The sequence below is a fragment of the Carcharhinus amblyrhynchos genome, chromosome 17 (genome assembly GCF_965287045.1).
Source record: "Carcharhinus amblyrhynchos chromosome 17, sCarAmb.v2.hapA, whole genome shotgun sequence".
NCBI lineage: Eukaryota > Metazoa > Chordata > Chondrichthyes > Carcharhiniformes > Carcharhinidae > Carcharhinus > Carcharhinus amblyrhynchos.
The window spans coordinates 50717042-50730760 of NC_137340.1; the positions used below are offsets into that span (position 1 = coordinate 50717042).

Genomic DNA, 13719 nt, shown 5'->3' on the forward strand with positions numbered 1-13719 from the left:
CTTGTTATCTTGTTATTGAAATTGTTTTGCACATGATGTCTCCAACTTGGAGAAACAGGCCTCGCAGATGTTATTTATGAAAAGCCTGTTTGGTTTGCATTGTACCCTTCAAAAATGCAGTCAATTTCTATCTAACCCAGCATGCCTTCTGAGTTTGAAAATATAATCAAGTGTTAGCTTTACAATGTGGTCAAGTTAGTTAACCCCTACACTGTAGCATTTAAATGTAATTGTATCAGCGGAAATATCTTATAATATGGAGATGCCAGCGTTGGATTGGGGTGGGCACAGTAAGAAGTCTCAACAACACCAGGTTAAAGTCCAGTGGGTTTATTTGTAATCACGAGCTTTCAGAGCGTTGCTCCTTCATCAGGTGAGTGGAGAGATGGGTTCACAAACACGGCATTTATAGGCAGAGACTCAATTGCAAAATAATGGTTGGAATGTGAGTCTTTACAGGTAATCAAGTCTTTACAAGTACAGACAGTAGCGGAGAGAGGGATAGTCACAGGTGAATTGTCTCAAGCCCGGACAGTTCGTAGGATTTTGCAAACTCAGGCCAAATGGTGGGGGTTACATGTAGTGTGACATGAATCCAAGATCCCAGTTGAGGCCATCCTCATGCAGAACTTGGCTATCAGTTTCAATAAATATCTTAAAATGAAGTCTTTATATAGACGGATGCAAAATGCGCACAAGATCCCTCAGCAGGTGTAACTCCCTGCTCCAGAACACAAAGGCTAAATCTCTTGACTTTGTTTCTTTCCCTCCTGCAGTCTCGAAGATCTGTCCTCCCTGCGACAACGAGATGAAGGCAGACGTCATTCTGGAGCACTTCTGTGCGAGTGAATTTGGTGAGTCTTAATCTCCCATCCCCTCCCCAACCCTTCTCCATTCGTGGCAAGGAGAAGATTGTTAAATGTCCTCGTGTTACCTCCCCCCTCCTCCACCAGGCTGAGGTTAATCTACAAGAAACTCCAGAGTTCTCTGGAATCACAGACAGGCCCCATCGCCCGTTGGAGTGGCAGAGGTCAGCGTGAGGGTCAAATGTTAAAAACTGCCAAAAGAACAAAGAGAGTTCCCACTGATTGTTGGCACCAACAGACTGCACCAGCTCGTTTAGAGAGCTGGCACAGGCTGTGATGGGCCGAATAGACCTCTTCAGTGGCCCAGGATCCAAAGGCTTTGATATTATGGGGTGAAGTGGAGTGGTGTGGGACAGGGAGCGGTGTGGATGAACGAGGCTTTATTCAAGTAGTCTGCTGCAGATCCATAACTGACAGTCAGACAGACAGAGTTCTTACTGAACCTGAGACAAAAACTTACAGAAGTGATCCATGGGGGGAGATTCTCTGACAGAGACCCATGACGATGATACCCAGGCAGTGACCTGGGGGAAAAATCTTTGGACCCATGGGGACAATTCTGTGACATTGACTTAAGAGTTTGGGTGCAGTAGAGGAGGCGTGTGTGTGTGTGTATGTGTGTGTGTGTGTGGTGGGGTGGGTGGGTGCATGATGAGTGTGACATGGGGGCTGTGTGATGATCAGGGGCTGACCCGTGGCAGAGGTGGGGTCTGATTGTGAGCTGGGTGGGTCAACCTCTTGTAAGACAAGGAGAAACATACAGAGATGTGGGATGAGGGTGGGGAGTGGCAGCACCCAGATTTCTCCTTCGGAGAGCCAGCTCTGATAAAACGGGCTGAATGGCCCTCTTCTGTTCTGTACCAATTTCAAGGAGGCACAGTGGATAGCACTGCTACCTCACGGCGCCTGGGACATGGGCTCGATTCCCAGCTTGGGTCACTGTCTGCGTGGAGCCTGCACATTCTCCCCGTGTCTACATGGGTTTCCTCCAGATGCTCCGGTTTCCTCCCACAGTCCAAAGATGTGCGGGTTAGATGGATTGGCCATGCTAAATTGTCCCTTAGTGTCGGAGAACTAGCTAGGGTAAATGCGTAGGTTATGGGAATAGGGCCTGGATGGGATTGTGGTCGGTGCAGACTCGATGGGCTGAATGGCCTCCTTCTGCACTGTAGAGATTCTATATGCTGAAGGATGGTCTGGGGGCTTCAATCTGATGTGGATACGGTCAATGTGTTAAGCTAAAGCTCCAAAGTGGAAGTTAGGGGGGGAACAGGAGAGCGGGGAGGTGAGTGTGAGGGGGGAGGTGTACGTGTGGGACAGGTTCAGGTTTCAATGGTTGTGCAGCAGGTTTGATCTGGTGGCAGAGGGAGCATCGACACCCACCTCACTCCTTACCCACTCGCTTTTGTCCCACCTCCTCCCTGCCCATACTGCGCTGGGCTCCAATTATAATGATAAAACACAGTGGGCCAATTTGCCGGTTCAAAGAACAGGTTACTCTGGGCTCAGCACAAGAAAGTTCCGGAAGTGACAGGAATAACTTCTTCAAGTTCATTTCAACCTCCCCTCTCCCACTGGCCAGTTAAAAGCAGCACAATGAGAAAAGCTCCCTCCCGGCTCAGGGAGGCAGTAAAGGACTTGAATATTACTGAAAAGACACATGCTGCTGAAGCTTCCTACCTTGCACTCATCAGGGCAAACACAAGAATATCAAATTTCCAAACAATCACCACAAATTACACTGCAGAAGAAAAGGCTGCCAATTGGCTGGCAAGTCGACTCTGATTGGTTGAAGTGTTGCCAAGGAAGAAGCAGCAAGGAGACTATGGATTCTTCAAGCTTCTGGGTAATTCACAAAAAGGCACAAGGCTTGGACATGTTCCTTTAGCTTGCAGAGAACGTAGCCAGAATCTTACCGCCTCACCCAACCCAGAATCGGGATGAGTGAGGCTCGCAGAACTCCATTGGCCTCAGGTAGGATTTTACAATCTCATCCTAGGCCTCTGTATATGAATGTGTGTCACTTCCAATGTGGATTAATGAGCCAATTGTTGGAGCTTGACTAATTAACTTAAACTGGTTGTTAGCATAGCTCTCAGGGCTATTCAGAAAGTGCTGCCCAATCACAGAATCACATCTAACCGTGACAGATTCGTTGGGTTTCCCAAGCGCGGGCTGGTTGAGTAGGGCCTGTACTGTGCTTCTTATTAACAATGGGAGGAACAAGAGAGTTAATAGTTTAGGAATCAACTTGAAAACCAATCAGCACCCTTTTCTCCTACAGTAAAACTGTTGTAATAAAAGCAAAATCCTGCAGGTGATGGAAATCTGAAATAAAAACAGGAAGCGGTGGAAAAACTCAGGATGCCTGGCACCGATTATGGATGAGAAACAGCGACGACGGCTGGAATTTTACCGGCACCCCCGTCCGAGACCAAGGGAGGATGCCGTTGAAATTCTGGTCACCCTTTTGAGTCTAAAGACATGTAGTTTTGATGGACTGACCATGCTAAATATGTAGGGTTACGGGGATTGGGTAGGGGAGTGTGGGGTGAGCGTTGGAGGGGGTGGGAAAGTAGGGCGTTTGGCTGGGTAAGGTTCACTTTCAGAGAGTCAGTCCAGATTTGATGGGCAGAATGGCCTCCATCTGCACTGTAAGGGTTGTATGGATTGTATGGAGTCCAGTTGGACCCGTCTTCAGCTCTGAAATGCTACGGCAAACATTTGATGGATAGGCGTGGGCAGGCTGCTGGGTGTGGGGGGAGCGCAGGTGGGGGTCTTTGGTGGAAGGGGGTGCCCAATGTGTGGGCAGCAGGGACAGGATCCACTTTCCCGAGCTCAGCCTCTGTCATTAGGTTGTGCCAAACCTCAAGTTTTCCTTTGAAAAAGTGCTGAGGGAGCCTCCTCTGGAGCTCTCGGGATGAGCGACGGGGGACGTGTTTGTGTACACGCTCTGCACCCCTGCTTACTGGATAGGGGGAGGCTCTCAGGACAACTGCACTCTGGAACTGGCAACGTCAAAGTCAGGCTGAGGCTAAAGGGGGGGAGGGAGGGAAGGAACGAAAGAGCAAGGAAGGGAGTGAGGGGAGGAGCAAGGGAGGGAGAGAGGGAAGAGGGAGTCAGGGAGGGAGCGAAACAGGGAGCGAGGGAGGGAGCGAAGGAGGGAGGCAGAGAGAGAGGGAATGAGGGAGTGAGGGAGGGAGCAAGGGAGGGAAAGAGGGAAGGAGGGACCAAGGGAGGAAGAGAGTGAGGAAGGGAGTGAGCAAAGGGGATGCGGAAGGAGGGAGGGAGCAAGGGAGGGAGGAAGGGAGTGAGGGAGTGAGGGAGGGAGCAAGGAAGGGAGCGAGGGAGGGAGGGAGCAAGGGAGGGAGTAAGGAAGGGAGCGAGGGAGGGAGGGAGCAAGGGAGGGAGGAAGGGAGCAAGGGAGGGAGTAAGGAAGGGAGCGAGGGAGGGAGGGAGCAAGGGAGGGAGGAAGGGAGTGAGGGAGGGAGGGAGCAAAGCAAGAGAGAGACCGAGGGAGGGAGGGAGGGACGGAAAGAGGGAGGGAGCAAGGGAGGGAGTGAGGGAGGAAGGGAACAAGGGAGGGAGGGAGAGACAGGGAGCGAGCAAGGGAGATGGGGAAGGAGGGAGTGACAGAATGGGGGAGGGAGCAAGGGAGGGGGAGAGAGAGAGTGAGTGGATGTAGGGAGGGTGTGAAGGAGAGAGGGAGGGAGTGAGAGAGGGAGTCAGAGACTTCTGCACGAAGAGTCTGAAGCGAGGAGGAACTATTCCACTATCCTGACCTTTATTTCCCTGAATAAGTCGAATTAAAAAGCCAGGCCATGTTGCTCCTTATTAACTATTATCTATGTATGCTTCCTCTTACTCACAGCAACATAATGGAATGAATCACTCAAACTGCTCATCCCTGACATTGACAACAAGGAGTTCAGACATAGGGTCATCCAGACTTGAGACGTTGGCTCTATCCTCTCCCCACAGATACTGTCAGACCTGCTGAGATTTTCCAGCATTTTCCGTGTTCTGTTTCAGATTCCAGTAATTTTTATTCTACCTTGGCAATGAAGACGGCCTTTTCTGAAGTTTGGCATTCTTGTATTTGTCCTGATGAGTGCAAGATGAGAAACTTCTGCAAAATGTCACTCCTTGCAGCAAGACTTTCCTTTTCCAAAAAAGAATAGATAGCTGGTTCTCGGCAGCGAGTGATAAATGACCCTCTGAAATCTGTAACCTATTTGTTTCAGAACTGTTTAACTCGAAAGCTGTGTCAATGTTTCAACGCTCAAAAAATGTTGTTTTTAAATCAGTAAGATTAATCTTTGGTGATTAACGGCCAAACCACTTCACAGCATTCCATTTCGAGGCCCCATACGTCACTGAAGTAATCCTTATTTTAATTCTCGGCAGATAATTAGCCTTGGAAAGAAAGTAAGTTCTGCACCGTGGGCCATTTCTTATAAAAATTAGACCATCGCAAGTGCGTGGATTGATATCAAACACCAAAAGCTAAAAGAAAAACAGGACAAGTGATCATGGGGAGGGAGAGAGAGAGGTAAGGAGGGAAGGAGTGAGGTAGGGAAGGAGGGTGAGAGGGAGACAGGTAAGGAGGGAGGGAGGGAAGGAGGGAGGGAGGAAGGGAGGGAAGTAGGGAGGTCATGGGTTGAGATAGGGTTAGCACAGTAAGAAGTCTCACAACACCATAGACCAGTGCAACCAATCTAATGACCCTCGAACCTAAACTATTCCAATATTATCCATATGCCTATCCAATGACCATTTGAACGCCCTTAAAGTTAATGAGTCCACAACTGCTGCAGGCAAGGCATTCCACACCCTTGCTACCCTCTGACTAAAGAAGTTTAAAGTCCGTTAGGTTTATTTGGTTGCCAACCATCCCAGGTTTTGATCTGATTTGATTTTGATTTGATTTATTATCGTCACATGTAATAGCGTAGAGTGAAAAGTATTGTTTCTTGCGCACTATACAGACAAGGCATACAGTTCATAGAGAAGGGAAGGAGAGAGAGTGCAGAATGTAGTGTTACAGTCTAGGATGTCGAGAAAGATCAACTTAATGCGAGGTAAGTCCATTCAAAAGTCTGACAGCAGCAGGGAAGAAGCTGTCCTTGAGTTGGTTGGTACGTGACCTCAGACTTTTATATCTTTTTCCCGATGGAAGAAGGTGGAAGAGAGAATGTCCGGGGTGCGTGGGGTCCTTGACTATGCCGGCTGCTTTTCCGAGACAGCGGGAAATGTAGACAGAGTCAATGGGTGGGAGGCTGGTTTGAGTGATGGACTGGGCTTCATTCACAAGCTTTTGTAATTCCTTGTGGTCTCGGGCAGAGCAGGAGCCCATACCAAGTTGTGATACAACCAGAAAGAATGTTTTCTACAGTGCAACTGTGGACGTTGGTGAGATTTGTAGTGGACATGCCGTATAGTCTGGAGTCTTCAGGATTGAAGGGACAGGACAATGATCTAAGCAAACCCAGCAGAAAAACCATAAGGAATGTCTGAGAAAAGTGCTTTTTTTTTAGCTGATTATTTCCTTGAAAAGGTTTGTTTGCTAGTTTCACTGCTGTCAGCCTTTGGTCTGTTAGAAGGACCCAAGCCTCCTTTTATATTCATTCCTGGGATGTGGAAGTCGCTGGCTAGGCTCCCTTCCCTAACTCCTCCTTGAGAAGGTGGTGCTGAGCTGCCTCCTTCAACCCGCTGGAGTCTGTATGGTGTAGGTACACCCACCGTGCTGTTAGGCTGGGATTTCCCAGGATTTTGACCCAGCGACAGTGAAGGAACGGCGATATATTTCCAAATCATTGGGCGGTACAGCGACACAGTGGTTAGCACTGCTGCCTCACAGCACCAGGGACCTGGGTTCGATTCCCGGCTTGGGTCACTGTCTGTGTGGAGCCTGCACATTCTCCCCATGTCTGCATGGGTACTCCAGTTTCCTCCCACAGTCCGAAAGAGTGCTGCTTAGGTGGATTGACCATGCTAAATTCTCCCTCAGTGTACCCGAACAAGCGCCAGAGTGTGGTGACTAGGGGATTTTCACAGTAATTTCATCGCAGTGTTAATGTAAACGTACTTGTGACACGAATAAATCAACTTTAAAAACTTAAACTTCACAAGTCAGGAAGGTGAGTGGCTCGGAGGCGAAACTTCAGCTGCTGGTGTTTGCACTCTTGTCCTTCTAGAAGGAAGTGTCTATAAGTTTGGAAGGTGCCTGAGTCACAAAAGGCACTATCTTCCATCTCTTCCCACCAGCGAGATCTCCTGGTTCTGCTGAAGGTGACCACCCCCCACGCCCACGTTTCCACTGCCCCTCCCCCACCCCTCCTGCCCCACCGGCAGCAACTCCCCTGACACGATGGGACAAGTAAGCCATACAAGACGCTATAATCCTTGACAGGGCCAGTAGGTCCCGTCTCTGCTGTCGTGAAACACATTGCGACGGGGCTGGAAAACCCAGCCAAGTTTCCTGCAGGTTCGAGACCCACTCCAGTGCTTTCGCGCAGCAAACAAAGCTGGCACTCCGAGTGAGTGCTGCACTGTTGGAGGAGCTGTCTTTCAGATGGGAATTTCGCTGGCCTCCTCCTGCGGGAATAGAATTTAGAGGAGGAGCTCGGGAGTTCTCCATCATCTCCTTGTCCCTGTTCATCCTCAAATCAACATTATCACATTGGTGCTTGTGGGATCTTGCTGAGCACAAGTTGGCTGCTGTAGTTTCTACATTACGACAGTGAATGCGCTTCACATCGTAACGTACTTTGAAAAGTTCGGCAGTTGTGAAAAGTGCTATGTAAATGGAAGTCTTTCTGTGTTCTTTTCTAAGAATATTGGATGTGAGAAGCAATTAAGCTTAAGTTTATTTATTAGTGTCACAAGTAGGCTTACATTAACACTGCAATGAAGTGACTGTGAAAATCATAGAACCCTACAGTGCAGAAAGAGGCCCTTCGGCCCATCGAGTCTGCACTGACCACAATCCCACCCAGGCCCTACCCCCATATCCCTACATATTATACCCACTAATCCCTCTAACTTACGCATCCCTGGACACTAAGGGGCAATTTCTTAGCACGGCCAATCAACCTAACCCGCACATCTTTGGACTGTGGGAGGAAACCGGAGCACCCGGAGGAAACCCACGCAGACACGAGGAGAATGTGCAAACTCCACTCAGAGAGTGACCCGAGGCCGGAATTGAACCGGGGTCCCTGGCGCCGTGAGGCAGCAGCTCGAACCACTGATCCAGCGTTGTCTGAACGCCACTCAATTTTCATCTGCAGTAAAATCAGTGGGAAAGAGTGTGGCCGTATCTGCAGTTTCGCCAATAGCCCAGATTTCACCCCCTCACCAAAACACAACCGGGGGTGGACAGCCCAGCCTGAGATCTTTATCTCAATCGTGGCCACTCTGATGTGTTGCTGCCTCCTTCAGGACCAACACATGTCTTCCATTTTTCATTCAAAGTGTTGTCTCCAGCGGGAAGACCAGTGGACAGTCTGTCAGCTGACTTATCGGCTACCGTCCCTGCCATATTTTTTCAACAGTGGGCAATGCCAGGGTACTGAACCCTCCCCCATGTCGTTGCCCCCCCACTCTTTCCTGGGTCCGTGCTCACCCCTCACTCCCCCCCCCCCCCACAACCCCGCTTCCCCACCCCCCACTCATCCACCCCCACCCCCAGAGCAAGTTTTGCTCCCATGGTCCCTATTTGTAAAAACCTGTGAACATTGCAGACCAGACATCCCATGGACAAGAGATGGTGGGGGAGTAAATGGGGTGGGGGGGTGGGGTGGAATTTCCTCTGTGGGGGTGGGGGTGTGATACAGCAGGAAGGCCTTCGAAATGGATGTTAATGGATGCTAACCGGCTTCCCGCTCTTTCGTCGCCGGAAACCCCGTTGGGCCAATGGTGGAGGGGGCGAGAGTGGGGAGACGCAATCTCAGTGGGAAATCTAAATGCATTTGGGGCCCCCATTGGATTCTCTGCCCCCCCCACCCACCCACAAACCCCCATCCTCTCCCCCACCATGTCTGCTGCCAACACAAAATGGCCACAAAGATGGCTGCCGACACATGTTGGTATTTGTGCGCTGATTTAGTTAACCGGTGCCTGTGATTTGAATTGCAGAACTGACTCTGATTGAATAAAACCTTTTATCTTTGCTGCGTGTAATTGGGATTGCTACCTTTAGTTTGAAGTTGGGAGAGATCTGGATTATTGTCTGTAACCTCTTGGCAATTGCCTTTAACCGTTTAAGGACAATCCCAAACGGCTGCCTTCCCTGTTACTCCAGCACGTTATTCCCAATATTGACGTTGATCCAAACTCCATCTGCCATTCGTCAGCCCACCAGTCCAATTGATCAAGATCCCGCTGCAATTGGAGATAACCTTCTTCACTGTCCACTATGCCACCAATCTTGATGTCGTCTGCAAACTTACTAACCATGCCTCCTATATTCTCATCCAAATCATTAATATAAATGACAAATAACAGTGGGCCCAGCTCTGATCCCTGAGGCACACCGCTGGTCACAGGCCTCCAGTTTGAAAAACAGCCCTCTACAACCACCGTCTGGCTTCTTTCATCAATTTTGTATCCATTTAGTTATCTCATCCTGGGTCCCATGAGATTTAACCTGTGCAACAACCTACCATGCGGTACCTTATCAAAGGCCTTGCTAAAGTCCATTAGACAATGTCGACTGCACTGCCCTCATCTACCTTCTCAGTTACTCCTTCAAAAAGCTCAAACAAGTTTGTGAGACATGATTTTCCACTTATAAAACTATGCTGACTGTCCCTAATCAGTCCTTGCGTCTCTAAATGCCTCTGGATCCCTGTTACTCAAAGTACCTTCTAACAACTTACCCACTACAGGCATTAGCTCACTGGCCTGTAGCTCCCAGGCTTTTCTCTGCAGTTCTTTTTAAACAAAGGTACAACATTTGCCACCCTCCAATCTTCAGGCACCTCACCCTTGTCTATCGATGATTCAAGTATCTCTGCTAGGGGACCTGCAATTTCCTCCCTAGTCTCCCACAACGTCCTGGGATACACTTCATCAGTTCGTTACTGAGATTGTCTTTATATTCCAGATTTCTTTGTGTTAAGTGAATTTAAATTCCACCGACTGTGTTGAATCCATGTCCCGAGAACATTCTCCTCGCGATGACTAGTCCAGTGAGATTATCGCCACGTCACCAACTCCCCATGTGTTTCTCACATCAGAAGTTGGAACATTTTCTCTTTGGTTCCCCTCTCCAACTCTCTCACCATTCCCCTGTCAGGATATCCCTCAATCTCTGCTGGTGAAAAGAGCACCAGCCTGTGCATTCTTTCCTGATGAGTAGAACCTCCCATCTATTACCATAAGGCCGTAAGACATAGGAGCAGACATAGGCCATTCGGCCCATCAAGTCTGCTCTGCCATTCAATCATGGCTGATATTTTTCTCATCTCCATTCTCCTGCCTTTTCCCCAGAACCCCGATCCCCTTATTAATCAAGAACCTATCTATCTCTATCTTAAAGACACTCAAAGACCTGGCCCTCCACAGCCTCCTGCGGCAAAGAGTTCCACAGATTCACCACTCTCTGGCTGAAGAAATTCCTCCTCATCTCTGTTTAAAGGATTGTCCCTTTAGCCTGAGGTTGTGCCCTCTGGATCTAGTTTTTCCTACTAGTGGAAACATTCTCTCCACGTCCACTCTATCCTGGTGTCACAGTACCTTGTAAGTTTCAATAAAATCCCCCCTCATTCTTCTAAACTCCAACGAGTACAGACCCAGAGTCCTCATCCGTTCCTCACACGACAAGCTCTTCATTCAGGGATCATTCATGTGAACCTCCTCTGGATCTTTTCCAAGGCCACCACATCCTTCCTTAGATACGGGCCCAAAACTGCTCACAATATTCCAAATTACATCCATTTTGAACATTCTCCAGTGCCTCTAACCTGTTTAACAGAAGAGAGAGTAGAACTGTTGACAGCGCCAGCTGTATTAGCACAGGGAGTGTACAAGTTCAACATCACAACATTAAAAACACTCAATAAATGCAGGCTATGTGTTAAAATTCACAACTCCCAGAGAGGTGACTTTTAGTCCATGAATGGAGTTGCACCCTCAGAGACTGAATGGTTAAATAACTGAGAAAACCAATTTGATTGTAATATATCTATGATGACAGATCTCAAGAAAGCATTTGGATTTTTTTAAATTTATTAATTCATGGAATGTGGGTATCGTTGGCTAGGCCAGCATTTATTGCCCATCCCTAATTGCCCTCAAGAAGGTGGTGATGAGCTGTTGTCTTGAACCACTGCAATCCATGTAATGTAGGTACACCCACAGTGCTGTTAGGGAGGGAGTTCCTGAATTCCGACCCAATGTCAGTGAAGGAATGACAATATATTTCCAAGTCAAGATGGTGTGGGGTTTAGAGAGGAGCTTGCAGGTAGGGGTGTTCTGCTGCCCTTCTTCTAAGTGGTAAAGGTTGTAGGTTTGGGAAGGTGTTGTTGAAGGAGCCTTGGGGAGTCGCTGTAGTGCATCTTGTAGATGGTACACACGGCTGCCACTGTGTGTTGGTGGTGGAGGGAGTGAATGTTTGTGGATGTAGTGCCAATCAAGTGGGCTACTTTGCCTAAGATATTGAGTGCTGTTGGAGCCGCATTTATCATCACGCAAAAGAAGGAAGGCAAAACTTAACATTGACTCAAGAAGTCCAAGGGGAGGCAATAGCTTAGTTGTATTATTACAAGACTATTAATCCACAAACTCAGCATATGTTCTGGAGACCCGGGTTCGAATCGCGCAGTTGGTGGAATTTGAATTCAATAAATAATATTTGGGTTAAGAAGCTACTAGTGACCATGAAACTATTATCAAATGTTGAAAAGGCCCATCTGGTTCACTGATGTCTTTAGGGAAGAAATCTGCCGTCCCTTACCCAGTCTGGCCTACATGTGATTCTAGAGCCACAGCAATGTGGTTGACTCCCAACTTGACCTCAGGCAGCTAGAGATGGGCAGTAAATGCTGGCCCAGCCAGTGACACCCATGTCCCACGAATGAATAGAATAACTTTCACAATCTCAGTGCTTCACAGCTACTGTGGTGTCATAACCATTGTTAATTGGGCAAATATTGCAATGGACTTGTACACAACAAACCCTCTCCAAACAGCAAAGATTATTCTTGTTTGTGTTTAGAAAAGGATATTTTGAGATTTTATATTGTTGTGATTAGGCCTCAATATTTGCAGCTCAGCTACTCTGAAGTTGGGTACTACACTTGCTAAAATTCAAGTTTATTTATTAGTATCACAAGTAGGCTCGCGTTAACACTGCAATGAAGTTACTGTGAAATTCACCTAGTCGGTCACACTCTGGCACCTATTCGGGTCAAATGCAGCTCACCAGCACATCTTTCAGAGTGTGGGAGGAAACCGGAGCACCCAGAGGAAACCCACGCAGATATGGGGAGAACTTGCAGACTCTGCACAGACAATGACACAAGCTGGGAATCGAACCCAGGTCCCTGGCGCTGCGAGGCAGCAGCGCTAACCGTCGTGCCACCCTTGGCTTCCAATCACTGGTTAAAGTGTGTTGTTGAGTAAACTGTTTATTGAAGATTTGTGTGACAAGGGGTCATGCTGTGAATGGGTTTGGCTAAATATTAACAACCAGTTACCCCTTACCATCATAGAACATAGAAAACCACTGCACTAACAGGCCCTTTGGCCCACAAGTTGCATTGATCATATCCCTACCTACTAGGCCACTTACTCTTCATTTAAGACAGAATTGAGTTTATGTCAAGGTGATTGGAGCAGTTCTGGAAGAGTTCCAGAGGGTTTGGTATCTAATGCCAGACCCTGTTAAAATATCTCTCAAGTAAACCTCAAAGTATTTAATGTGATCAATTACTTTTGAAGCTCTGGTTCTATGTTAGCCCTGCTGATGTGGGCATTGTGGGCAATGCCAGGATTAATTGCCCAGCCCTTATTGACGTTGAGAAGGCAGTGGTGAGTTACCTTTCTGGCCAGCTGTGGTCTTTGCAGAGATGGCTCACAAACAAGGCGGGCAAATGGAGCTGCGAGCCCGGAATAATTTAATGACAGAATAGGTCCGAGGGGCAGAGTGGACTCTTACTGTTCCTGACATTCTTTAAATGGTACAAAAATTGCAGCATGCTACTGTGCAGAGGGACCTGGGTGTCCTTGTGCAGGAATCTCAAGGAGTTGGTTTGCAGATGCAGCAGGTAATTAAGAAGGGAAATGGAATTTGTCCTTTATTGCTAGAGGGAAGGAGTTTAAAAACAGTGAGATTATGTTGCAGCTGTATAAGGTGCTGGTGAGGCCACACCTGGAGTACTGTGTACAGGGTGCACAGGAGATTCACCAGGTTGATTCCAAAGTTGAAAGCATTTTAAAGTTTATTTATTAGTCAGAATAAGGCTTGTATTAACACCGCAATGAAGTTACTGTGAAATTACCCTCGTTGCCACAGTCCGGCACCTGTTCAGGTCAATGCACCTAACTAGCATGTCTTTCAGAATGTGGGAGGGAACTGGAGCACCCGGAGAAAATCCATGCAGACACGGGGAGAACATGCAGACTCCACACAGACAGTGACCCAAGCCAGGAATTGAACGGGATTCCTGGCGCTGTGAAGCAGCAGTACGAACCACTGTGCTATGGTGCTGCCCTATTGCCTTATGAGAACTGACTGAGTAAACTGGGACTATTGGAAATCAGAAGAATGAGGGGAGATGTTATAGAAAGATATAAGATTATGAAGGAAATAGATAACAGAGAAGCAGGGAAGTTGTTTCCACTGATG

General features: G+C 48.0%; 1 protein-coding gene across 1 annotated transcript in view; it reads left to right on the forward strand.

Annotated features, from left to right (window-relative positions):
• Positions 1-13719, forward strand: part of sfrp5 (secreted frizzled-related protein 5) — an 86767-nt gene that overhangs the window by 25671 nt on the left and 47377 nt on the right. Inside the window, exon 2 of the mRNA XM_080205326.1 lies at positions 777-854. Within this exon, the coding sequence (XP_080061452.1) occupies positions 777-854 (78 nt within the window). The remainder of the gene's footprint in view (positions 1-776; positions 855-13719) is intronic.